This window comes from Saimiri boliviensis, chromosome 17, assembly GCF_048565385.1.
Source record: "Saimiri boliviensis isolate mSaiBol1 chromosome 17, mSaiBol1.pri, whole genome shotgun sequence".
Taxonomy (NCBI): domain Eukaryota; kingdom Metazoa; phylum Chordata; class Mammalia; order Primates; family Cebidae; genus Saimiri; species Saimiri boliviensis.
In genome coordinates, this window is record NC_133465.1 from 65,719,056 (window position 1) to 65,745,825 (window position 26,770).

Below are 26,770 nucleotides of genomic sequence, written 5' to 3' on the forward strand. Positions count from 1 at the left end.
TGTAGCCCCAGCTACTCTGGAGGCTGAGGCAGAAGAACGGCTTGAACCTGGGAGGCAGAGGCTGCCGTGAGCCTAGTCACACCATTGCACTCCAGCCTGGGCAATAAGAGCAATACTCCGTCTAAAAACAAAAAAAGAAAGAAAAGAAAAAGAAAATTCCAATCCTACAAAAAATAAGAAAATTTTTTTTTTTTTTTAAAAAAAGAAAGATACCAAAATCAAGTACCATGTATCTCTAAGTCATAGTTCTGTTTCCAGGACAGAGAACAACAAAATAATGAGAACTGTATTCCTCCAATCTGAATGTGAAAAAAAAAAAAAGAACAGAAATAATTAGAACTGGCCAGGTGGGAAAGGCCCATATTATATCCAGCCAAATAATCTAACAGCAGCACCAAGGGGAAACTGGTTCTTCCTGGGACCATCCTCAATCGGCCAAAGGGCATGTTTCCCATTTAAATCCCATGGTTCATTCCATAGCTGTTTAATCACTAACAGTGCTACACCTGATAACTGGGATTTAACTAGGCATCACTTGACACCATCATTAAATTACTTTACTTACTGGTTTGACTTGAGATGTATATGATGATACAGGACATTAGGTATTTAGTAGTTTTTAAAGCTAAAACCTACCAAGAGGCCCTGGGGTCAGTACATTTTGTTTGACAAGTGCCTGTAGTTCTAGTTACTTGAGATACATCTTTTACACCTACCACATTACTTAAAGGCTATTTAAGAGGTGACCCTAAGGCCTATGTAAGATACTTAAAAAGCAGAGATAAATTGGGGTTGTGGAATGCACGATAACCCCAGCTACTTGGACAGAGTTCGAGACCAGCCTGGGCAACACAGCAAGACTGTGACTCAAAAAATCTCCAAAACCGAACAACCACCAAGAAATAACTGCATAAACTGTAACCAGCACATTAACAAGACTTTAATAGAAGAAAACACTCTGATGCTACAAACATTAATAAAGGAATATCTCATAAACTTTGTGCCAATAAATTTAACAACTTACACGAAATAAATTCCTTACCAAAGAAAACGTATCCAAACCAACACAAAATGAAATTTAAAAATGCACAGACCTATATCTCTTTAAAAAACTGAATTTGTATAAAATAAGCAAAAATAAATTTTAACAGCTTTCCCATAAAGAAAATTCTAGGCCCAAGGGTTTCACTGATGATTTGTAACAAACATTTAAGGGAGAAAATACTATTATTACATAAACTCTTTCAGAAAACAGAAAGGAGGAACAGTTCCAAACCTATCTAATAAGGTCTGTAAATCCAGATACCAGACTCTGAAAACCACATGACATGGCTGGCTCGGGGGCTCACACCTAATTCCGGCACACTGGGAGGTGGAGGTACATAGATCACTTGAGCCTAGGTGTTTAAGACCAGCCTAGGTAACAGGACGAAACTCTATTGCTACAAAAAATACAAAAGTTAGCTAGGCATGGTAGCATGTGCCTGCAGTCCCAGTTACTTGGGATACTGAGCTGGGAGGATTGCTTGAGCCAAGGAGGCAGAGGCTGCAGTGAGCCTTGATCACACCACTGCTCTACAGCCTGGGCGAAGGAGGAAGAACCTGCCTCAAAAAAAAAAAAAAAAAAAAAAAAAGAAAGAAAGAAAGAAAGAAAATTATAGGCTATTATTCCCCATGAAAATAAATAAGTGCACAAATTGTTAACATGCTGACAAATAAAATCCAGCAATATATAAGAAGTATACTATGTCATAACCAAGTGGGCTTAACTCAGATATGCAAGACTGGGTAAATAGTGAAAATTCATCAGTGTAATTCATTATGTTAACAGGTTTCTTCCTCCTTCAGCCTTTTTCTTTCCAAATCACAAGACCTCAAACTGTCCTCATATGGTTCCTCCCAATCTTTTAAACTCATGTACCCTTCAAACACTCCACTGTCTCTTGTGGAAGAGCAATTAAAAGCCCCTACAAAGCTGGGCTCAGTGGCTCACGCCTATAATCCCAGGACTTTGGAAGGTGGATGCGGAGGAGGGTGGATCACAAGGTCAGGAGTTCGAGACTAGCTTGGCCAAGATGGTGACACCCCGTCTCTACTAAAAATACCAAAAAAATTAGCTGGGCGCAGTTGCATGTGCCTATAATCCCAGCTACCTGGGAGGCTGAGGCAGGAGAATCGCTTGAACCCGGAGGTTGCAGTGAGCCGAGATCGTGCCATTGCATTCCAGCCTGGGTGACAGAGTGAGACTCCATCTCAAACAAATAAATAAATAAGTCCGGGTGTGGTGGCTCAAGCCTGTAATCCTAGCACTTTGGGAGGCCGAGGTGGGTGGATCATGAGGTCAAGAGATCGAGACCAACCTGGTCAACATGGTGAAACCCCGTCTCTACTAAAAATACAAAAAATTAGCTGGGCATGGTGGTACGTGCCTATAATCCCAGCTACTCAGGAGGCTGAGGCAGGAGAATTGCCTGAATCCAGGAGGCGGAGGTTGCAGTGAGCCGAGATCGCGCCATTGCACTCCAGCCTGGGTAACAAGAGCAAAACTCCGTCTCAAAAAAATAATAATAATAAAATAATTCTTACAACATGTTAATAAAAACAGGAGACAGGCCAGGCGAGGTGGCTCATGCATGTAACCCCAGCACTTTCGGAGGCCGAGGCGGGTGGATCACGATGTCAGGAGTTCAAGACCAGCCTGGCCAAGATGGTGAAACCCCATCTCTACTAAAAATAAAAAATAAAAAATTCGCCAGGTATGTGGGGCTCATACCTGTAATCCCAGCTACTCAGGAGGCTGAGGCAGAGAATTGCTTTAACCTGGAAGGCGGAGGTTGCAGTGAGCTGAGATCAGGCCACTGCACTCCAGCCTGGTGATAGAGCGAGACTCTGTCTCAATTTAAAAAACAAAAGAAAACAAACAAAAAAACCAGGATACAAAACTATATCTTAGTATAATTCCAACAAGGGAAAAAAAACACATAAGAACGCTCATGAATGTAAAAAAAAAAAATAAAAGGAAACAGTGCTTTCCTTTCAGTATGACATCACATCAATGAAGGCATATGGGAAGTGAGACTGTAAGTTGATCTTTAGATAATTAAATTTAATTTCAATAGTTTCCGGGGGAACAGGTGGTTTTTAGTTACATGGATAAGTTATTCTGTGGTGATTTCTGAGACTTTGGTACACCTGTCACCCAAGCAGTGGACACTGTACCCACTGTGTAGTGTCTTATCTCTCGTCCCCTTCCCACCCTTTCCAAATCGATCTTCTTAAAACATCAATGTATTTTCTAAACTTCAAGCGTTATCAACTTTGTTTTTTTTGGAGACAGAGTTGCACAGTGCTATCCAGGCTACAGCCTCAAGCTCCCAGGCTCAAGTGATCCTCTTGCCTCAGCCTCTGAGTAGGTGGGACTACAGGTACACGCCATCACGCTTGGCTAAATTTTTTTGTAGAGATGGGGTTTCACCATGTTGCCCAGGCTGGTCTCCAACTACTGAGCTCAAGTGATCTTCTTGCCTCCACCTCTCAAAGCGCTATATTACAGGCATGAGCCACCGTGTCAGCAGTGACTTTTCAAAATTACTTAACGTTAGCTTTTCCTGTTTTTTATTTGGTATGTGTCTGCAGCCCCACTCTCAAAGAGCCCTCATTTAACTTGCCCCTATGGATCTCTCTCCCTCAACTGCTCTTCAAGTCAGAATTCCTGCCCCACTGTCTCTGCTGCTGGGCACTGAACTGAGGATGAGGTGATTTCTTTCTCCCAGCATTTACCACTTTAAACCAAAGCATTAAACCAGTCACATAATATAAATGGTTGCTACCAGAGCCTTTGTCCTGAGGAGGTAGCACCATACAACAGTGCCAACAGAATGCTCTCAGAAAAGTTCCTCAGCCTTTCAGCTGAAGGACAAATTAACTTTCTGGTACTGTTCTAGTCTTCTGTCCTTCAAGCAAATAAAAGGGATATGAGGATATGAGAGAGACTATATGAAACAGACAAGGACACACATAAAGTCTTCAGTTGTTAAAAGCTGCCTCCAACCCAGAGTAGCCATTTTAGAGCAAGTCGCTGAAAAGTTTAGATGCCTAAGCCAACTCATCAACACATTAACAAAATGCTGCCCCCTTCAATTCATACACAAATTATTCAGGGTGCAAAAGATTACTGTGAAGTCTTAGGAAATGCCACTGTTCCCTGATGAGGAAGTCGACTGTCAGCAGCCTGTTTTTTTAAAGACGTCCTTTAACTCATGTGGAAAAGCTCTAAAAAGTGCCCCCATCACTGTCCACCTCATACATAGCAAGATCACCAGGATGTCTAATGTTTAGAACACATTTGGTTGTTCGTGCCCACAAACAGGTAATTACGTCAGTAGCCAGTATCAAGTGATACAGCTCTGCGTGTATATTGCATGTACACCGCACACAAAACAAGACATTCTGGTTGAACCAGGCTCTCCTGCAAAGGCCCAGGACTAAGAGGTGAACCCTTTAAGGCTAGGAGGCTATGACAACATGTCAGACAGACTTCAGGGACATAATAGTTAAGCTGCTGCACCACCTGCTGGGCCAAATGTGCCTCCTTCCTTTAAGCCAGCCTCTTATACCTCCTATTTTTTATGTTAATGACTGTTGCTGTCAATTTCTTTGCCCTCTAAACATTAAGAATTCCTCGATAAACTCAGTTTTCAAAATAATGTTATTCAATAAGTTACACCTCCAGACTTACAAAATCCCAAACAGCATTAAATGTTTATGAGAACTGCGTACCAATGAGCCACTACATCTTAAACACACAAGGACACCCTTCAGACACATATAGAAGACAGCACAGTAAGTTCTTCCACCTCACCTGGACAATAGCTGCTTCATTATCAGCCAATCCCAATAAGAAAATCCGCACTTTGTCGATCTTCACTGGAACTGTTCTCCCTCTCCACTCCACTTCACTCATGGTAGCTGCCTGTTTGGCTCGAGTCTGAGTGATCAAAGCCTGAAAAGCAGTTTGAAAAAGTTAAAGCTTTAACTGGGGATATGAGTGATGGAGGTGAAAATAAGTGGAATCTATCATTTGCCTCTTTCTAGAATCAACATATTATGCTCCATAAAGAGTATATACCGGCTGGGTGCAGTGGCTCACGCCTGTAATCCTAGCACTTTGGGAGGCCGAGGTGAGTGGATCACCTGAGGTCAGGAGTTCAAGACCAGCCTGGCCATCACGGTGAAACCCCATCTTTAAAAAAAAAAAAAAAAAAAAAAAGTAGTATATACCAATTGCTTTCTTTCATTTTTCTGAGAAAGAGTTGTATTCTGTCATTCAGCCTGGAGTGCAGTGGTGCAATCTAGGCTCACTGCAACCTCTGCCTCCCAGGTTCAAGTAATTCTTGTGCCTCAGCCCCCTGGGTAGCTGGAACTACAGGCACATGCCATCATGCCTGACTTATTTTTGTATTTTTAGTAGAGATAGTGGTTTTGCCAGGCTGGTCTTGAACTCCTGGCCTCAAGTGATCCACCTGCCTCAGCCTCTCAAAGTGCTGGGATTCCAGGAGTGAGCCACTACACCCAGCCTCTTTAATTTTTTTAATAGACAGAGACTTGCTCTGTTGGCCAGGCTGGAGTGCAGTAAGCCCAAAGACAGCTTACTGCAACTTTGAACTCCTGGGCTCAAGTGATCCTCTTGCCTCAGCCTCCCAAGTAGCTAGGACTACAGGTGTGTGTCACCATGCCTAGCTAATTAAAACTTTTTTTTTTTTTTTGGTAGAGGTGGGGTCTCACTATGTTGTCCAGGCTGGTCTTGAACGCCTGGGCTCAAGTGAACCTTTCACCTCAGCCTCCCACAGTGCCAGGATTACAGATGTGAACCACCCCACCAGCCACCAATTTCTATTTGTTTTAAACAAATAGAATAAATAGTCAACATGGTAAAACTCTGTCCCTACTAAAAACATAAAAAAATTAGCTGGGTGTGGTGGCACATGCCTGTAGTTCCAGCTACTTGGCAGGGGTTGAGGCATGGGAAACACTTGAACTCGGGAGGTGGAAGGTGCAGTGAGCTGACACTGAGATTGTGCCACTGCACTCCAGCCTGGGTGACAGAGTAAGACTCTGTCTCAAAAAAAAAAAAAAAAAATTGAATACTTAGAAGTGTTAACTGAAAAAAGCTTTTTGTTAAAATTTTTAGCAAATGTAGATATTTTGTAATACAGATACAAATATACATATATTAATATCAAATATCCCTAGGGGATTATAAATTACTCCTTCTTCTGGACTTTGTCCAACTCACAAAATGTTTCACAAAAATATACACACTAGATTACCTCCAATTTTTCAGCCAAGAGACCCTCAGTGCCCCCAGACCTCAATCTCATCTGCATGAGTTCATTGATGGCTGACTGGTCCCCTGAGAGAGAAAGACAGGAAAATCTTCAAGGGTCTGGTCTGTTTTCTTGAGATTCACTAGATTCAACTCAGACTTAAACAGCTCTTCCCCCTCCACATGCTACTTCAATGAATGTACAGTATGATCTGTTCTCTGAAGACAAGTCTTTTCAAAGAATGAAATTGATTGGGGCAAGGAAAATACTCTGTATGTCGGGCCGGGCGCGGTGGCTCAAGCCTGTAATCCCAGCACTTTGGGAGGCCAAGGCGGGTGGATCACGAGGTCGAGAGATCGAGACCATCCTGGTCATCATGGTGAAACCCCGTCTCTACTAAAAATACAAAAAATTAGCTGAGCATGGTGGCACGTGCCTGTAATCCCAGCTACTCAGGAGGCTGAGACAGGAGAATTGCTTGAACCCAGGAGGCGGAGGTTGCGGTGAGCCGAGATCGCACCATTGCACTCTAGCCTGGGTAACAAGAGCGAAACTCCGTCTCAAAAAAAAAAAAAAAGAAAAGAAAATACTCTGTATGTTACTATAATGGTAAATATGTGTCATGAAACATTTGTCCAAACCCATAGAATGTACAATATCAAGCATAAATCCTGATGTAAACTTTGGGAGATTATGATGTGTCGATGAAGGGTCACTAATTGTAAGAAACACACCCCTGTGGTGGGGGAAGATGATCATGGGAGAGGCTGCGGATGTGGGAGGTGGGCTTATATGGGTCTCTGTATCTTTCTGTTTTGCTGTGAACCTAAAACTGCTCTTAAAAAGTAGAAAATGGCCGGGCGCAGTGGCTCAAGCCTGTAATCCCAGCACTTTGGGAGGCCCGGGCGGGCAGATCACCTGATGTTGGGAGTTTGAGACCAGCCTGACCAACATGGAGAAATCCCATCTTTACTAAAAAAAAAAAAAAAAAAGAACTGGATATGGTGGCACATGTCTGTAAGCCCAGCTACTCAGGAGGCTGAGGTAGGAGAATCGCTTGAACCTGGGAGCCAAGACCACGCCATTACACTCCAGCCTGGACAACAAAAGCGAAACTCCATCTCAAAAAAAAAGAAAAAAGTAAAAAACAAACTCAGCCAGAGACCCAGGAGACTCAAGACTGCTCTTCAGGGGTACACAGCACAGCAGAACAGACACAGAGGCAGAACTATCTACTGTAATTTTGAGCTGGGTTGGCGTCAACAGTTCTGCTTTTGCCATGAACCGAAACTCAGGCCAAAGATGGAGGCAAGGGAAGGAGAAGAAAGTTATGTTGACTCTCTAGGATCTCTGCAATGAACTCCCACTAGGCCACCTGTCAATGCTCAAGTTGAGTATAATGTCTTGATCCCTGCTCACCAATATTATATGCACAATAGCGGATGTTAGGTGAAATCTCTTCCACACGTTGGTTATACAGCACAGCCTGCTCCTCTGTGAAAGCACTGGCTAGCTTCTCATAGATAGTTCTGAGAGAAAAGAAAAGTCAGGTTTTACATCAGCTGTATAAAAGAAAAACTCCTGGGGAACACAGTGACTAAAAACAAATTATGGCCCTTTGAAGCTCTTCTAACAACTACCATAACTGGCATGCTCTAAAGATGAAAGAGAATCATCAACATTTCTATAGGAAAGAAAAGTCACCCTCACTTTCACAGAAATAATCCACTACCTGATCTGCAGCTTAAATTTGACTATCTATAATTAACACTGGCCACAGCCTTGGGACTATAGGACTTACTTGCATTTGTTAAAAGCCTCAATGGCAGCTTTCCATTCTTGATGTTCAAAACGTAGCATTCCTGAGAGGTAAGCTGTGTAAGCCTGTGAGCAGACAGAAGAGGAGGAACTGCTTCAATACCAAACCACTCAATATTCCTTTATTGGCTTCTAACTTCAATATCAAGAATATGGATATTGGCTAGGCACAGTGGCTCACACCTGTGATTTTAGCACTTTGGGAGGCCAAAGTGGGAGGATCGCTTGAACCCACAGTTCAAGACAAGTCAGGGCAAAATAACAAGACCCTGTCTCTATCACAAAATTAAAAATAGGCTGGGTGCGGTGGCGCATGCCTGTTATCCCAGCACTTTGGGAGGCCAAGGCGGGTGAATCATGAGGTCAAGGGATTGAGACCATCCTGGCCAACATGGGAAAACCCTGTCTCTACTAAAAATACAAAAATTAGCTGGCTGTGGTGGTACGTGCCTGTAGTCCCAGCTACTTGGGAAGCTGAAGCAAGAGAATCGCTTGAACCTGGGAGGTGGAGGTTGCAGTGAGCCAAGATTGCGCCACTGCACTCCAGCCTGGCAAGAGAGTGGGACTCCGTCTCTAAATAATTAAATATAAAAATAAATTTTAAAAAAGAAGAAAAAGAACAAGGATATTGGTTGGGCATGGGGGCTCACACCTGTAATCCTAGCAATTTGGGATGCTGAGGCAGGAGGGTTGCTTTAGCTCAAGAGTTCGAGATCAGCCTGGGCAACACAGCAAGACCACATTTCTACAAAAAATTTTTTTAAATTAGCTGTATGTGGCCAGGCCCGGTAGCTGACGCTTACAACCCCAGCACTTTGGGAGGCCAAAGTGAGCCGACCACCTGAGGTCAGGAATTGGAGACCAGGGTGGCCAACATGATGAAAATCCATCTCTACTAAAAATACAAAAAAATTAGCCAGGTGTGGTGGCAGGCACCTGTAATCCCTGCTACTCAGGAGGCTGAGGCAGGAGAATTGCTTGAACCTGGGAGGCGGAGGATGCAGTGAGCTAAGATTGTGCCACTGCAACCCAACCTGGGAAATGGATCGATATTTGAGACTCCATCTCCAAAAAAAAAAAAAATTAGCAGCATGTGGTGGTGTGCCCTTCTAGTCCCAACTACTCAGGAGGCCTTGACAGGAGGATTGCTTAAGCCATGACTGCACTCCAGCCTGGGACAGAGCGAGACTCTGTCGCTAAAAAACAAAAATAGATATATAATATATATATTATATATATCCATATATTTAATATATATATTATAGATGTATAATATAGCTATATTATATGGATATATTAATCACAGGTTGATTTTTTTTTTTTTTTTTTTTTTTTGAGACAGAGTTTCGCTCTTGTTACCCAGGCTGGAGTGCAATGGCGCGATCTCGGCTCACCGCAACCTCCGCCTCCTGGGCTCAGGCAATTCTCCTGCCTCAGCCTCCTGAGTAGCTGGGATTACAGGCACGCGCCACCATGCCCAGCTACTTTTTTGTATTTTTAGTAGAGACGGGGTTTCACCATGTTGACCAGGATGGTCTCGATCTCTCGACCTCGTGATCCACCCGCCTCGGCCTCCCAAAGTGCTGGGATTACAGGCTTGAGCCACCGCGCCCGGCTCACAGGTTGATTTTTAAAAAGAAATACTTATTTAAGCAATAAAATGTGATACATAGGCAATTTATGATTCATTCACTTCCCAGGAGAGAACTTCAAAAGAAGGAAATTTGGTTTCTTCATTTTGTTTAACAACCATTTTCTGGGCTATGACATAAGCATCAGAAGTTGAATAAGGCCGGGCGCGGTGGCTCAAGCCTGTAATCCCAGCACTTTGGGAGGCCGAGGCGGGTGGATCACGAGGTCGAGAGTTCCAGACCATCCTGGTTGACATGGTGAAACCCTGTCTCTACTAAAAATACAAAAAATTAGCTGGGTATGGTGGCTCGTGCCTGTAATCCCAGCTACTCAGGAGGCTGAGGCAGGAGAATTGCCTGAACCCAGGAGGCGGAGGTTGCGGTGAGCCGAGATCGCACCATTGCACTCCAGCCTGGGTAACAAGAGCGAAACTCCGTCTCAAAAAAAAAAAAAAGAAGTTGAATAAAACCTTGCAATATCTACCATCTCTTTTTTAAAAAATTCATTTCCAAAAAAAGTTCTTTGTGAAATTTTCCAGGTACAAGACGTAAGCTTTAATCTATATAGCAAAACATGATCTTTCTTAAAAAGTTACAGCTAGTTGGTCAGGTGTGGTGGCTCATGACTGTAATCCCAGCACTTTGGGAAATCAAAGTGGGCAGAACATGAGGTCAGGAGCTCGAGACCAGCCTGGCCAACACGGTGAAACCCTCTCTCTACTAAAAATACAAAAAGTAGCCAGGCGTGGGTGGCATGTGCCTGTAATCCCAGCTACTTGGAAGGCTGAGGCAGCAGAATTTCTTGAACCCGGGAGGCAGAGGTTGCAGTGAGCCAAGATCATGCCACTGCACTCCAGACTCCAGCATGGGTGACAAAGCAAGACTACGTCTTGAAAAAAAAAGTTACAGCTAGTTATAAAAAAAACAAGAGCTTGGGAATACTCATTCTATTTTATGGAATGAAGCATTACCCAATTAAAAAAAAAACAAGATAAGGCTGGGCTCAGTGGCTCACACCTGTAATCCCAGCACTTTGGGAGGCCACAATGAGCGGATCATCTGAGGTCGGGAGTTTGAGACCAGTCTGACCATGGAAAAACCCGTCTCTACTAAAAATACAAAATTAGCCGGGTGTGGTGGCGTATGCCTGTAATCTCAGCTATTCGGGAGGCTGAGGCAGGAGAATCACTTGAACCCAGCAGGTAGAGATAGTGGTGAGCTGTAATCACACCACTGTACTCCGGCCTGGGCAATAAGAGTGAAAATCCATCTCAAAAAAAAAAAAGAAAAGAAAAAAGCTGGGAGTGGTGGCTCACACCTGTAATTCCAGCAATTTGGGAGGCTGAGGTCAGGAGTCTGAGACCAGCCTTGCCAACATGGTGAAACCCCATCTCTACTAAAAACACAAAAAAATTAGCCGGGTGGGGTGGCATGAGCCTGTAATTCTAGCTATTTGGGAGTCTGAGGCAGGAGAACTGCTTGAACCCAGTAGGCAGAGGTTGCAGCAAGTCAAGGCTGTGCCACATGGCACTCCAGCCTGGGCAGCAGAGCAAGACTCCATCTCAATAAAAGAAAAAAAAACATAAAAAATCAAGAGCTCATAAACAAAAGATGCTAACTTCACCTTTTTTTTTTTTTTTTTTTGAGACGAAGTTTCGCTCTTGTTACCCAGGCTGGAGTGCAATGGCGCGATCTCGGCTCACCGCAACCTCCGCCTCCTGGGCTCAGGCAATTCTCCTGCCTCAGCCTCCTAAGTAGCTGGGATTACAGGCACGCACCACCATGCCCAGCTAACTTTTTGTATTTTTAGTAGAGACGGGGTTTCACCTTGTTGACCAGGATGGTCTCGATCTCTCGACCTCGTGATCCACCCACCTCGGCCTCCCAAAGTGCTGGGATTACAGGCTTGAGCCACCGCGCCCGGCCCCTGACTATCACTTTCTAACATTAAGAAATTCTGTTCTGTTTAACTGTAGCTTTTTAAAACATCTTGAGGCTGGGCGTCGTGGCTCACACCTATAATCCCAGCACTTTGGGAGGCCTAGGTGGGTGGATCACCTGAGGTCAGGAGTTCGAAACCACCCTGACCAACAATGTGAAATCCCGTCTCTAAAAATAAATAAATAAAAATAAATAAAACATATTGATTCTCCACGATAAACAAAGCTGGATGTTAAGGCACTAACCTGAGCCTCTAACTTGGTCTTAGCATCTACACGATTGCTCTCACACAGGCGTTCCAATTCCTCTGCATGCTTCACAGCTTTGCGTAGGCGAGATAACAAGTGAAACCGTTTTCGGGGTTCAGTGTTGGCTTCCTGTTTGAGCTGCATTGCGTAGCTCCAGGCTCTTTCGGCATCCATCAGAACCAGAAGCAAGTATCTAGATGAGAGACAGATGAGGAGAGACAACAAAGCCATCAGCAGACGCAGATATTCTCTGAGATGGAATCTTCAGCTTCTCAACTTTTTTTTTATACTCTCCCTCTTTTGCTACTCTCAAAACAACTCTTCTAGCATTATTAGCCACAACTCTAAACCAGTACCTGTATTCGCAACCTGGACTCAATCTCAGGTTTCTTATCATCTACTGGACATATCTCTAGAAAACTGCTTGAACCCAGGAGGGAGAGGTTGCAGTGAGTGGAAATCGCACCATTGCACTCAAGCCTGGGCAACAAGAATGATAGTTCATCCCCCCAAAAAAGGGCAGTATATTTACTGGGCATGGTGTCTTACCCCTGTAATCCCACCACTTTGGGAGGCCAAGGCGAGCAGATCAACTGAGGTCAGGAGCTCGAGACAAGCCTGGTCAACATGGTAAAACCCCATCTCTACTAAAAATACAAAAATTAGCTTGGTATTGTGGCACATGCCTGTAATCCCAGCTTCTGGGGAGGCTGAGGTTGAACCCAGGAGGCAGAGGTTGTGGTGAGTCAAGATGATGCCACTGTACTGAAATCTGCACAACAGCGAGACTCCGTCTCAAAAAAAAGTTGGTGGGGTGGGGGGGCAGTATATTAAAGTGGTAATAAACAAGGGCTCCAGAGCCTGGGTTAGAACCCCAGTGCCACCACTTACTAGCTGTGTGTCTGTGGGCAAAGCACTAATGTTTCTGTGCACCACTCTCCCATGCAGTAATAGAAATAACACATTTAGACCAGAGCCTGGCACTTACTAAGCTCAATTAAGTTAGTTAACTACTTTATTATTGTAGAGGTGAATCTTTCTTTACTGCCTTCATCAATCTGTCTTAAACTTCAGCTTAACCTTGACTCTTTACAGTAAAGGATCTTGATATCCTAAGAGAGTACAGGCATGGTGTAGTGGCTCATATCTGTAATCCCAGCACATTGGGAGGCTGAGGTGAGAGGATTGCTTGAGGCCAGGAGTTTGAAACCAGCCTGGTCAGCATAGTGAGATCCCATCTCAACAAAAGAAAAAAAGAGAAAAGTTAGGTAGGCAAGGTGGTACATGACTACAGTCCCAGCTACTCAAGAGGATGACACAGGAGCAGTTTAAGGCTGCAGTAAGCTATAATCCCACTGCTGCACTCCAACCTGGGTGACAGCGAGACTGTCTCAAAAAAAAAGGGGCGGCCGGGCGCGGTGGCTCTAGCCTGTAATTCCAGCACTTTGGGAGGCCGAGGCGGGTGGATCACAAGGTCAAGAGATCGAGACCATCCTGGTCAACATGGTGAAACCCTGTCTCTACTAAAAATACAAAAAAAAGTAGCTGGGCATGGTGGCATATGCCTGTAATCCAAGCTACTCAGGAGGCTGAGGCAGGAGAATTGCCTGAACCCAGGAGGCGGAGGTTGCGGTGAGCCGAGATCGCGCCATTGCACTCCAGCCTGGGTAACAAGAGCGAAGCTCCGTCTCAAAAAAAAAAAAAAAAAAAGGGGCAAGAGAGATTTCTCCTAAGTGGCGTTCTTATCAAACTTAATGCCGCATCCTGTGATGGTCTCCAGGCTCTAGTTTTCTGACTGTGGCCTACACAAGCTCACAGCCTTTTCACTGCCTGAGTAGCAGCTAGCAAGTGTCCAGGGCTTTCCAGTTCCTAGACTGCATGCACAGATACCACAGCATGCTGTTTCCCCAGACACAGGATGCTCTTAACTCTCACAAAGCCTTCAAGGTCAAGCCTCCTCCATGCAGGCTTACTGACTTCCCTGTCAAGAGCCTTCAACCTCAAGTCTCCTTTCCAAGGCTTCAGAATGCTGAACAGTAAATGATACACAACATGGCACTTCTGCTGTAGCATTCCTTGGTTTGCATTGACCAACATCTTTCAACAAGATGAAAGTCAATAAGGTTCATGGACCATGCCTCTTCTCCTGTATCTAGTGTGTCACAACTACTCTGCTGATGTAGCACAAAAGTAGCTACAAACAATACCTATGTAAATGAGTGTGGCTGGGTTCCAATAAAACTTCATTTACAGAAAAGGTGGCAGGAGCACAATTTGGCCCATTAAGTGTGAGGAAGACCTGGAGACCTTCACTATACGTTGCTTGACAGACTAAAAATTCTTCAGGAAATGCTAAGCACTAGTGCATTCAGCACTGAAATACAGGACTCTTCTATAATAATTCACACACCAGCAGGGCATGGTGGCTCACACCTGGAATCCCAGCACTGTGGGAGGCCAAGGTGGGTGGATCAGCTCGAGACCAACCTGGTGAAATCCTGTCTCTACTAAAAATACAAAAATCAGCTGGTGTGGTGGCACATGACTGTAATCCCAGCTACTTGGGAGGCTGAGGCAGGAGAACTACTTGAATTTGGGAGGTGGGGGTTGCAGTGAGCCGAGATCACACCACTGCACTCCCGCCTGGGCAACAGAGAGAGACTCTGTCTCAAAAAAAAAAAAAAAAAAATTACACACCACTCGATTTCATTAAGATATACTGATTTAGCTGGGCGCGGTGGCTCAAGCCTGTAATCCCAGCACTTTGGGAGGCCGAGGCGGGTGGATCACGAGGTCAAGAGATCGAGACCATCCTGGTCAACATGGTGAAACCCCGTCTCTACTAAAAATACAAAAAAATTAGCTGGGCATGGCGGCGCGTGCCTGTAATCCCAGCTACTAAGGAGGCTGAGGCAGGAGAATTGCTTGAACCCAAGGAGGCAGAGGTTGTGGTGAGCCGAGATCGTGCCATTGCACTCCAGCCTGGGTAACAAGCGAAACTCCGTCTCAAAAAAAAAAAAAAAAAAAAAAAATGATATATTGATTTAAGCATCTAGTTTTAGACACTGGAATTTACATTCTAGAAACCTTACCTAATAATCAATTAGATTCTAATCACTGACTTGAACATTTGCCATCCCAACACGGTTCTGTTTTTTTTTTTTAGGGAGCAAAGAGTTTAACAGGCAAGAGAGGCAAGAAGGAAGGGAGAAGGAAGAAACTTACCTGTACAGAGACAGAGGATGGGAGCTCCAAAGCTGAGAGAGGGAACCGCCTCTCTTTTTTGAGATGGAATTTCACTCTTATTGCCTAGGATGGAGTGCAATGGTGCAATCTCAGCTCACAGCAACCTCTGCCTCCCAAGTTCAAGCTATTCTCCTGCCTCAGCCTCCAGAGCAGCTGGGATTACAGATGCCCGAGACCACACCCGGCTAATTTTTGCATTTTTTAGTAGAGATGGGGTTTTGCCATATTGGCCAGGTTGGCCTTGAACTTCTGACTGCAAGTGATCCGCCCGCCTTGGCCTCCAAAAATGTTTGGATTACAAGTGTGAGCCACTGTGCCCGGCCCCAACACAGTTCTTGAACAAGCTACTGAACTTCTCTGAGCCTCAGTTTCCTTGCCTTAGAACGCAGAAATAGTAAACAATGCCCACCCCACAGAGCTGTTAAAAGAGTCACCAGAGATAATTAAAAGGTTTAGTGTGAAGTCTAGCACACTGTCATTGTTCAATAAATGCATTAGCAGGATGTACTTTGCAACTAGCACAGAGCAGTCATTACCTATTATCAGTCAGCAGATCTTCCGTCACTTTCTTCCCTGTGAATTTGTGTCTGTTCCCCATCTTGAAGTTGAGTGTTTTTCGAAGACGTCTTTGTCTACGGGAACAGTAGCCCCTGTAAGAAACCACAAATAAAACTTACTCAGCCAAGCTGAGATTATTTTGAATAATAAATTATGTAATAAGGCAAGGTCAAGGGTCAACAGTTTGGGGTATCATACTTACTGTTACTATAATTATCACATAACAGCTTCCAAACATTTTTTTCTTTTCTTTTTTTTTGAGACAGAGTCTTGCTCTATCACCCAGACTGGAGTGCAGTGTTGTGATCTTGGCTCACTGCAGCTGGGCTCAATCAATCCCCCCACCTCAGCCTCCTGAGTAGTTGGGACTACAAGGGTGCAGCCACCACACTTGGCTAATTTTTATGCTTTTTGTAGAGACAGGGTTTCACCATGTTGCCCAGGCTGGTCTTGAAGTCCTTAGACTCCAGCGATCCACCCATCTCAGCCTCGCAGAGTGCTGGGATTACAGGCATGAGCCACCATACCCAGCCGTAAACATTTATTGAACAACTCAAAAATGGTGGCGGCGGGGGGGTGGGGGGAGCATATGATTGGTATTATAGGAAACACAAGGAGATGGACGACATAGTGCCCATGCTCAAGGAACCCACATTAAAGTTGAGGATGATCATGCAGAGACAATGGCAACCAAGAAAACAAGGCAATGTCAAGTTGAATGGACACAAGTAATCATTCTCTTGTTAGCACCTTCGGCTGCAGTGAACTGATGGTGGGGCCTAGAAAGAGGGGCTGGGCGTGGTGGCTCACACCTGTAATCCCAGAACTTTGGGAGGCTAAGGTGGGTGGATCACAAGGTCAGAAGTTCAAGACCATCCTGGTCAAGATGATGAACACAAAAATTAGCGAGGCACGGTGGCAGGCACCTGTAATCCCAGTGACTGGGGAGGCAGAGAATTGCTTGAACCCGGGAGGTGGAGGTTGCAGTGAGCTGAGACAGTGACACTGCACTCCAGCCTGGGCGACACAGTGAGACTCTGTCTCAAAAAAAACCAATAATAATGAGGAGGATTCTAATGAATGTAAAGCTGGGAAAGGGGCATCCTGAAGGAGACTAGAATGACACCGGACACATGGAGAAAGACCTGCATGCAGGTCTGAAGAAAAATGAGGAAGCCAATTAGGTTACTGCCAAGAAGCACTATAAATGTCACCTCTATGTCAAGCCTGTTCCTCTGTGCTCATGTAGTTTTGTTTTTTTTTTTTTTTTGAGATGAAATCTCACTCTGTCACCAAGCTGGAGTGCAGTGGTGCAACCTTGGCTCACTGCAACCACCGCCTCCCAGGTTCAAGCGATTCTGCTGCCTCAGCCTCTCAAGTAGCTGGGATTACAAGCAGCCACCACTGCACCTGGCCTCAGGTACCTCTTTATTCTTCCTTCTATTACAGTGTATGACATTATAATTATGTTCTCACATAGTTGCCTACTAATATAAATCCTTTTATTGCAGGGAGAATTATTTTTTTGAGACAGAGTCTCACCATGTTGCTGTTGCCCAGGCTGGTCTCGAACTCTTGGGCTTAAGCAATTCTTGGGCCTCATCCTCCCAAGTAATTGGCAATACAGCATGTGCCACCACACCAGGCTAGGATTTCATTTCTAAATTTTCTGCAATGCCTTAGCACAGTGTCTAGTACACAGATATTCAACCAATATACATATTTCGACTAAATTAGTAATATATATATATAATTGAACTAAGCTTTAAGTCGAAGTAATATGGTATATAAAATGATATTTAAATACTACTTCAAGGAGCCGGCTATGGTGGCTCACAGCTGTAATCCCAGCACTTTTGAGAGGCCAAGGAGGGCAGATCACTTGAGGTAAGGAGTTCCAGACTAGCCTGACCAACATGGTAAAACCTCGTCTCTACAAAAATAAAAAAACTGGCCAGTCATAGTGGCGCATGCCTATAGTCCCAGGTACTTGGGAGGCTGAGGCAGGAGAATTGTTTGAACCCAGAAGGCTCAGTGAGCTCTGCAACCCAGAGGTTGCAATGAGCCAAGATTGTATCACTACATTCCAGCCTGGGAGGCAGAGCGAGACTCTGTCTCAAATAAATAAATAAAATGAAATAAAAATAAATAAATAGGTCAGGGACAGTGGCTCTTGCCTGTAATCCCAGCACTTTGGGAGACTGAAGCAGGTGGATCACCTGAGGTCAGGAGTTCAAGACCAACCTGGCCAACATGGTGAAGCCCATCTCTACTAAAAATTAGCCAGGCGTGGTGGCATGTGCCAGCAGTACCAGCTACTCAGGAGGCTGAGGCACGAGAATCACTTGAATCTGGGAGGTGAAGGGTGTAGCGAGCCAAGATCATACCACTGCACTCCAGCCTGGGCGACAGAACAAGACACCATCTCAAAAATAAATAAATAAATAAAATACTACTTCAGCATCTCAAAGCTACCAGGGAATAGGTTATTAAAGAAAGAAATATTGCTTTGCATGATGCACAAAGTAAAAAAGAGGGAAAAAAAAAAGAAATTAAAAAACAAATACGTAAAAATAAAAAAAGAAACAGGCCAGGCATGGTGGCTCATGCCTATAATCCCAGCACTTTGGAAGGCTGAGGTGTGTGGATCATGAGGTCAGGGGTAACACACTGAAACCCCGTCTCTACTAAAAATACACAAATTAGCTGGGTTTGGTGGCACACACCTGTAGTCCCAGCTACTCAGGAGACTGCGGCAGGAGAACTGCTTGAACCCGGGAGGTGGAGGTTACAGTGAACTGAGACAGCATCACTGCACTCCAGCCTGGGTGACAGAATGAGACTCTGTCTCAGTAAGTAAGTAAGTAAGTAAGTAAATAAATGAAATAATAGTCTAGGTTCAATTTATGAACTGGCTTTTTTCTCTCAATCCCTAATAGCAGTTTTAGGTATTACTTACCCTTTTACATAAAAGTCAAATGAAACACTCACACATTACAAGCAGAAACAAACATTGGTAAAAAATTTCTCGCAGTATGAATCTATTTTTAACAACAACAACAAAAACTCTGGAGGGTCCAGTGAGAAGTATGAATCCATTTATTAAAATCTTTAGCTAGGGGCCAGGCGTGGTGGCTCACGCCTATAATCCCAGCACTTTGGGAGGCCGAGGCGGGTGGATCACGAGGTCAAGAGATCAAGACCATCCTGGTCAACATGGTGAAACCCCGTCTCTACTAAAAATACAAAAATTAGCTGGGCATGGTGGCGTAGCCTGTAGTCCCAGCTACTCGGGAGGCTGAGGTAGAATTGCTTGAACCCAGGAAGCGAAGGTCGTGGTGAGCCGAGATCGCGCCATTGCACTCCAGCCTAGGTAATAAGAGTGAAACTCCATCTCAGAAAAAAAAAAAAGATCTTTAGCTGGGCATGGGGGCTCATGCCTGTAATCCCGGCACTTTGGGAGGCCAAGGCAGGCAGATCATTTGAGGTCAGGAGATCAAGACCGGCCTAGCCAACATGGTGAAACCCCATGTCTACTAAAAATACAAAAATTAGGCCAGGCAGGGTGGCTCACTCCTGTAATCCTAGCAGTTGGAGAGGCCAGCGCAGATGGATCACCTGAGGTCAGGAGTTCAAGACCAGCCTGGCCAACATGGCAAAACCCCATCTCTACTAAAAATGCTCTCTACTAAAATACCATCTCTGCTCTGTTGCAAAGGCTGGAGTGCAGTGGCACAGTCTTGACTCACTGTAACCTTCACCTCCAGAGCTCAAGCAATTCTCCTGTCTCAGCTCCCAAGTAGCTGAGATTACAGGTGCCTGCTACCACGCCCAGCTGAGTTTTGTATTTTTAGCAGCGATAGGATTTCACCATGTTGGCCAAGCTGGTCTGGAACTCCTGACCTCAGGTGATCTGCCCGCCTCGGCCTCTCAAAGTGCTGGGATTACAGGCGTTGAGCCTCTGCACCCAGCCTAATCATAAAATTTTAAGTTTAAAAATTACATATATTTTGAGAATTCAATATAAACTCAGTGCTAGGCCATGCGCAGTGGCTCATGCCTGTAATCCCAACACTTTGGGAGACCTAGGCAGGCAAATCACCTGAGGTCAGTTCAAGATCAGTCTGGCCAACACAGTGAAACCCCATCTCTACTAAAAATACAAAAATTCGCTGGGTGTGGGGGCACGAGCCTGTAATCCCAGCTACTCGGGAGGCTGAGGCAGAAGAATCTGTTGAACCAGGGAGGCAGAAGCAGGAGAACTCCTTGAACTCGGGAGGCAAAGGCTGCAGTGAGCCAGGATCACACCACTGTACTCACTGTACCAGCTTGAGTGACAGTGAGACTCCATCTCAAAAAAAAAAAAAAAGAAGGCCGGGCGCGGTGGCTCAAGCCCTGTAATCCTAGCACTTTGGGAGCCGAGGCGGGTGGACCACAAGGTCAAGAGATCGAGACCATCCTGGTCAACATGGTGAAACCCCGTCTCTACTAAAAATACAAAAAATTAGCTGGGCATGGTGGCGCGTGCCTGTAATCCCAGCTACTCAGGAGGCTGAGGCAGGAGAATTGCCTGAACCCAGGAGGCGGAGGTTGCGGTGAGCTGAGATTGCGCCATTGCACTCCAGCCTGGTAACAAAAGCGAGACTCTGTCTCAAAAAAAAAAAAAAAAGAAAAATGTTAGACTTTCTAGGTATATTTTCTGATATAGCAAATAGGATATTAACAAAAGCAAAGACATCCCACAGTGATTTCCATACATCTTGTATGTGATACTAACCTGTACCTCTGAAAATCTCCATGCCGTAAACCATGCTGCTGCTGGGATTCCTTAATAATCTGAAGAACTAGAGTCAGGATTAAGGAAAATCTTACAATGGCAAGAATCCAAACAAACCAAAACCTGTACCATCAGTCTCTATCTGTGTCAAACCACAACACATTACACATTTAGTATGTTAGTGAGATCTTTTGTAACCATTTTCAATATCTATCATGTCACAGAACAAGGCTAAGCTACAGAAAAACTGATTGCCTGAACTGTTACTACTTTCAAACTAAAGAAGGAGGGCATTACTGGCCACTGGCAAAACCCAGTTTAAATTAAGCTGCTGGATTCTAAATATTGACGACAACTGGGGTGGTTCACACCAATTTACACCTAGACCCCATATTTTATTCATTCAGATTCAGGTTATAAATGACATGTACTAAGCCTCCATTTGCATAATCTTCAACACTTGCCAAATCTACCTTTCCTTAACAGCAGTGATGCTTAGAGAGTCTATGATTAGCATATGTCAACCAAGATAGGCCACAGTTTGCATAAAAGTATTAAGGTTTTTCTTTTAAAAGAAGAACGACTGACCAAACTCTCCTTTTAAGAATGTGAAAATATTGGCCGGGCGCGGTGGCTCAAGCCTGTAATCCCAGCACTTTGGGAGGCCAAGGCGGGTGGATCACGAGGTCGAGAGATCGAGACCATCCTGGTCAACATGGTGAAACCCCGTCTCTACTAAAAATACAAAAAATTAGCTGGGCATGGTGGCATGTGCCTGTAATCCCAGCTACTCAGGAGGCTGAGGCAGGAGAATTGCCTGAACCCAGGAGGCGGAGGTTGCAGTGAGCCGAGATCGCGCCATTGCACTCCAGCCTGGGTAACAAGAGCGAAACTCCGTCTCAAAAAAAAAAAAAAAAAAGGTGAAAATATTTAAGATTATGTACTAAACTTTAGAAAGTCCAATGATCTTCATCTATTAGAGTTATAGTTTTCTTTTAATGTTTCCTCAACGCTTCTCTAGAGACATTTTAAAATAGTGAACACTATACTTTCAGTATCTTGCCATAGAAAGTAAAAAATAAATAGTGAATACTAAAAGGACTCTTTCAATGACTAAAAAGGGACAAAGAGATATAAGGTTCTCAGTAAAATTAGGGCTTGCTAACATCTGCTTGAAACTATTACCACTAATTCTAAAAATTTAACTCTAAACCCCTGAAAACTTTAAGCACATTAAGATGTCAAGCTCAATATGTTATTTCAGAAACTCGCCTACATTTTCTCCATTTGTTATTCATTTCAAAAGGCCACAAACAGTACCACAAGCACTCAGTTAAGACAGATACACACTGATGAAAACTAGAAACTGATTCCCCTAGCTTATATTAATGACTCTCATCACGACAAAACGCCTACAGATCCATCAGAAAAAAAATGACACAAACGATATTAACTACGGTAACTTACAATCAAAACAGGCAACAAGCTTTTCCTAGGAATCAATCTTTACCTTCACTTTCAAAGTATCAACCTGCAGGTTTTACTACTCAGTCTACGAGGACTGTCAGACAAGATTATAAAGTGAAATGTCAAGACTGCAGTTTCCTTTCCCCAGTTCAGTGGCTCAAGGTGCCAAAGCAGGAGCTCAGAGGGGAGGCCATAGTGTCACCTGGAGAAACCTGCCTGATACCCCAGTGCCACTGGAAGAAAAGGACCTAGCCAAGGCGAGGGGGACGCGAGGAAAGACTAGTTGAGAAACAGAGCCCCCGGAACACTGAGCGCCAAAAAGTAAGGGCCAGAAAAACTGCAACCCTCGGCCTCTCCAGCCAGGACGTGCCGGGACCCGCCGCCTCTCCCGCCCCCAGCCCTCCAGATCGACACGTAGTCATTCCGAGTTAGGCCCGATTACTCTAGGATACTCTCCAAACTCAGGCTATCCCCAAATTCTTTGTTTGCCTTCGATCCGGCGGAAGGACGTTCGTTTTCTTTATTTTCTTCCCCTCCGGCACCACGTCCACCACCGCTGCCACTACCACTGCTGCTGCCGCCGCCGCCGCCGCCGCCGCCGCCAGGGACCTGCTTCTCAGCAGCCATCTTGCTCCTGCGCCGCAGAGCACGACGGGATAGGGGAGGCGGGAAGACCCGGGCTGGTGAGAGCGGGACCTGCCTGGCCGGGCTGATGGGATAGCGGCGGACTTCGCCGCGGCGGCCCTTGCAGCAGCGGGGAGCCATTCGCTGGAGCGCGCCTGCGCGAGGGGTCCTGGCATCCAGAGTCCAGAATCGTGGCGGGCTAGATGGGGGGCTCGCGGCCGCAGTGAGAACGCGGTTGCTGAGATCTCAGGGGCAGTCCCACCTCACACACCAAGGGTGGGAGGACCGGAGGTGGACCCCACGTCCTGCATCCTGGACTGGGGATCTGGCTCACGTCCCGCCCAGCAGAAAGCAGGAGGCCAAAGACACTGGATTTCGGGGTGTCTACATCCCCAGGGATTTAAGAGGTGGGGTTCCCCCTACAGGAACGGAACACCCCGTCTGTAAGGGACCCGCCTCTGCCTGACCTTTCCTCTGGGACTGACCGTGAGAAAGCAAAGCCGGAGGAAGCGCTGCGCAGTCAGCAGACGGTGTCCCTAATGGGGGGACTTTCTCAGACCGCTTGGGACTGTGGATCCCTGCACTTTGGGGCGATCAGTCCAAAGAGGGAGAAGTGTTGAGACAAGGGAAAATACAAATTTTTGCCCTGCAGCTTCTAGATTCTGAGACCTGGGATTCCAATTCCCGCTCTGTCATTAGCGGCAGGGAGATAATTGGGCAAGTAACTTAATCTCCCGGTAATCCTGTTTCTTCATCTATGAAATGGGGATAACCAATTTAAATGATTGTTATGAAGATTAAATGATGCATTTTAAAATAAGTGTCTGAGACCGGGCGCAGTGGCTCATGCCTGTTAACCCAGCACTTTGGGAGACCGAGGCAGGCAGATCACCTGAGGTCAGGCGTTCCAGACCTAACAACAGGGTGAAACCCGGTCCCCACTAAAAATACAAAAATTAACTGGATGTGGTGGTGGGCGCCTGTAATCCCAGCTACTCAGGAGGCTGAGCGCTTAAAACTCGGGAGGTGGAGGTTGCAGTGAGCCGAGATTGCACTCCAGCCTGGGTCTAAGACTGTCTCAAAAACAAAACAAAACAAAACAAAAAAGTAAGTGTCTGGCCAGGTGTGGTGGCTCAGACCTGTAATCACGGTGCTTTGGTTGAGGCTGAGGATTGCTTGAGGCCAGGAATTCAAGACCAGCCTGGGCAACACAGTGAGGCCCCTGTCTCTACCAAAAAAAAAAAGGCCAGACGTAGTGGCACCTACCAGTAGTCCCGGTAACTTGAGAAGCTGACATGGAAGGATTGCTTGAGCCCATGGCAGACATGGAAGGGTGACATGAGAAGCTGATATGGAAGGAGATTGAGGTTACAGTGAGCTATGATCATGCCACTGCACTCCAGTCCGGGTGACAGAACAAGACCCTGTCTCTAAAAATAATAAAATAAATTTCTTTAAAAAGCAAGTTTCCCAAATGTTCATTGATAAGTGAATGGAAATAGAATGTGGTATAACGATACAATGGAATATTATTTGACCATAAAAAGGAGTAAAGTGGCTCACGCCTGTTACCTCAGCACTTTGGGAAGCCAAGGTGAGGATCACCTGAGGTCAGGAGTTTGAGACCGGCCTGATCAACATGGAGAAACCCCGTCTGTGCTAAAAATACAAAATTAGCCAGTGTGGTGGCACATGCCTGTCATCCCAGCTACTCAGGAGGCTGAGGCAGGAGAATCGCTTGAACCTGGCAGGCGGAGGTTGCGGTAAGCAGAGATTGTGCCTTTGAAGAGCAAAACTCCATCACACACACACACACACACACACACACACACACACAATGTGATGTACTGATTATGCTACAATGTGGATGAACTTTGAAAACATCATGCTAAGTGAAAGCCACACATAAAAGGTCATGTATTGTATGATTTCTTTTCTATGAAAGGTTAAGAATAGGCAAATCTGTAGAGACAAAAAGTAGCTCAGGGGTTGTCTGGGCCTGTGGAGGTAGGGTGGGGGTGGAGATGGGAGATTGGAGGTTAACAGCTAACAGGTATGAGTGGGAAGAAAACGTTCTAGATGTGATTGTGGCAGCTGCCACACACCTCTGGGAATATACTCAAAACCAAGTGAATTATATTTCAACAAAGCTGTTACCAAAAGAAGTGGTATCATGTTGGTCCTCTAGCGAAAATCCTGCACTGCCTCCTCATTTTACTGAGACTACATGCCACAGTCCTTAGATTAGGGAAAGAAAAAAAGCCCTACACACTATGTCTCTCACGTCTCTCAGTGGTTCAACTCAGGTCATACCAGCTTCCTTGCCTCAGGAACACAGGCACACTTCTATTGTATGGCCTTTGCACTGGCTGTACTCTCTCTTTTTTTTTTTTTTTTTTTTTGAGACGGAGTTTCGCTCTTGTTACCCAGGCTGGAGTGCAATGGCGCGGTCTCGGCTCACCGCAACCTCCGCCTCCTGGGTTCAGGGAATTCTCCTGCCTCAGCCTCCTGAGTAGCTGGGATGACAGGCACGCGCCACCATGCCCAGCTAATTTTTTGTATTTTTAGTAGAGACGGGCTTTCACCATGTTGACCAGGATGGTCTCGATCTCTTGACCTCGTGATCCACCCGCCTTGGCCTCCCAAAGTGCTGGGATTACAGGCGTGAGCCACCGTGCCCTGTACTCTCTTTTTGAAATGCTTTTCTGGCCAGGCATGGTGGTCACTTTGGGAGGCTGAGGTGGAAGAATCGCTTGAGCCCATGAGTTTGAGACCAGTCTGGGCAACATAGGGAGACTCCATCTCTGAAAAAAGAAAACAGGCTGAGCACAGTGGCTCATGTCTGTAATCCCTGCACTTTGGAAGCCCAAGGCAGGCGGATTGCCTGAGGTCGAGAGTTAGAGACCACCTTGGCTAATGTGGTAAAACCCCGACTCTACTAAAAATACAAAAAATTAGCTGCATGTGGATAGCTGTAGTCTCAGGTACTCAGGAGGCTGAGGTAGGAGAATTGCTTGAGCCCTGGGGGCAGAGGTGGTAGTGAGCTGAGATCATGCCACTGCACTCCAACCTGGGCAATGGAACAACACTCTGTCTCCAAAAAAGAAAAAAGAAAAGAAAAGAAATGCTCTTCCTCTAAATATTCACCTTGCTAGCCCCTCACCTTCTTCAAGACTTCGCTCAAATGTCAACTTAATGAGGTCTGCTTGCCCACCCTGCTTTACGTTGCACAATCGCCACCACCCTGGTACTCCCAAATCCCCTTACTCTAAAGTACTTTTACTGCAAGTACTTATCAACTTGCAGTAGCTTAATACGTTATGTTTATTGTCTGTTGCTAGAAAGTTCACAGGGCACCTGGATCTGTGTAGAGCTCACTGGTATAGTACAGCCTAAGGACACAGAACAGTGCCTGGTAAGGAGCAGGTGCTTCATAAATATTTGTTGAATAAATAAATGGTAAGCATCTCATAGACACAAGCTGTTATCATCTTCCTGTTCAATGAGTAGGCAGGCAGGGCAGCGGTGTGAATAAGTTTTTCTTACCAAGAAGAGGAGGTAGCAGGGCTCCTCAGTGGCTCTATCCTTGGGGGGAACAAAAGAAGAAAATGAATCTTCTTGACACTGGGCCCCAGGGAGCAGGACAGGGGAAGGTGAGGCAGACACGAAGCTGCAGAGACAGAAGGTGGTGATTTTCAGACCCGCTGAACTGGGAGGTTTAAAGTTCTACTTAAATAGTAATGATTCATTGTCCCAAATGCTTGATGCAGAAACAAATGCTTGAATTTTATTGCAACCTAAATACCACCCAGGAAAATGCTGCTTGTGTGTGGAACTCTACTACTTTGAATTTCCTCAAGGTATACCGAATAAGGTAAGGAGAAAAAGAAGAAGGATCTGATGTATTCAGATTTAACTAACTGGGTTCAGGTCTCTCCTATACCTCTCCTTCCTTTCTTAGCAGATTCCTCTGAGAAGGAAGTGTTACCATTTCCTTGTTACAGCTTAGCAAACTGAGGCACGGCGCCAAAGACAGAACTTGACACAACAGATGCTCAATATATTGGATTGAATTGGAGGGAAAACGTCTAATGAGCAAGCGAAGGGAATAAGGTGTCCAGGCGCGGTGGCTCA

The 26,770-nt window shown here is 45.3% G+C and overlaps 1 protein-coding gene across 1 annotated transcript in view; it reads right to left on the reverse strand.

The window, feature by feature from the left end:
* Positions 1-22,665, reverse strand: part of SRP68 (signal recognition particle 68) — a 41,808-nt gene extending 19,143 nt beyond the window's left edge. The window contains exons 1-8 of the mRNA XM_039475974.2: positions 22,465-22,665; positions 20,546-20,612; positions 15,747-15,860; positions 11,962-12,157; positions 8,128-8,210; positions 7,746-7,855; positions 6,330-6,412; positions 4,862-5,002 (exon numbers count right to left, since the gene is read on the reverse strand). Coding sequence (XP_039331908.2) covers positions 4,862-5,002; positions 6,330-6,412; positions 7,746-7,855; positions 8,128-8,210; positions 11,962-12,157; positions 15,747-15,860; positions 20,546-20,612; positions 22,465-22,639 — 969 coding nt within the window. The 5' untranslated portion in view covers positions 22,640-22,665. The remainder of the gene's footprint in view (positions 1-4,861; positions 5,003-6,329; positions 6,413-7,745; positions 7,856-8,127; positions 8,211-11,961; positions 12,158-15,746; positions 15,861-20,545; positions 20,613-22,464) is intronic.
* Between the last annotated feature and the right edge of the window lie 4,105 nt (positions 22,666-26,770).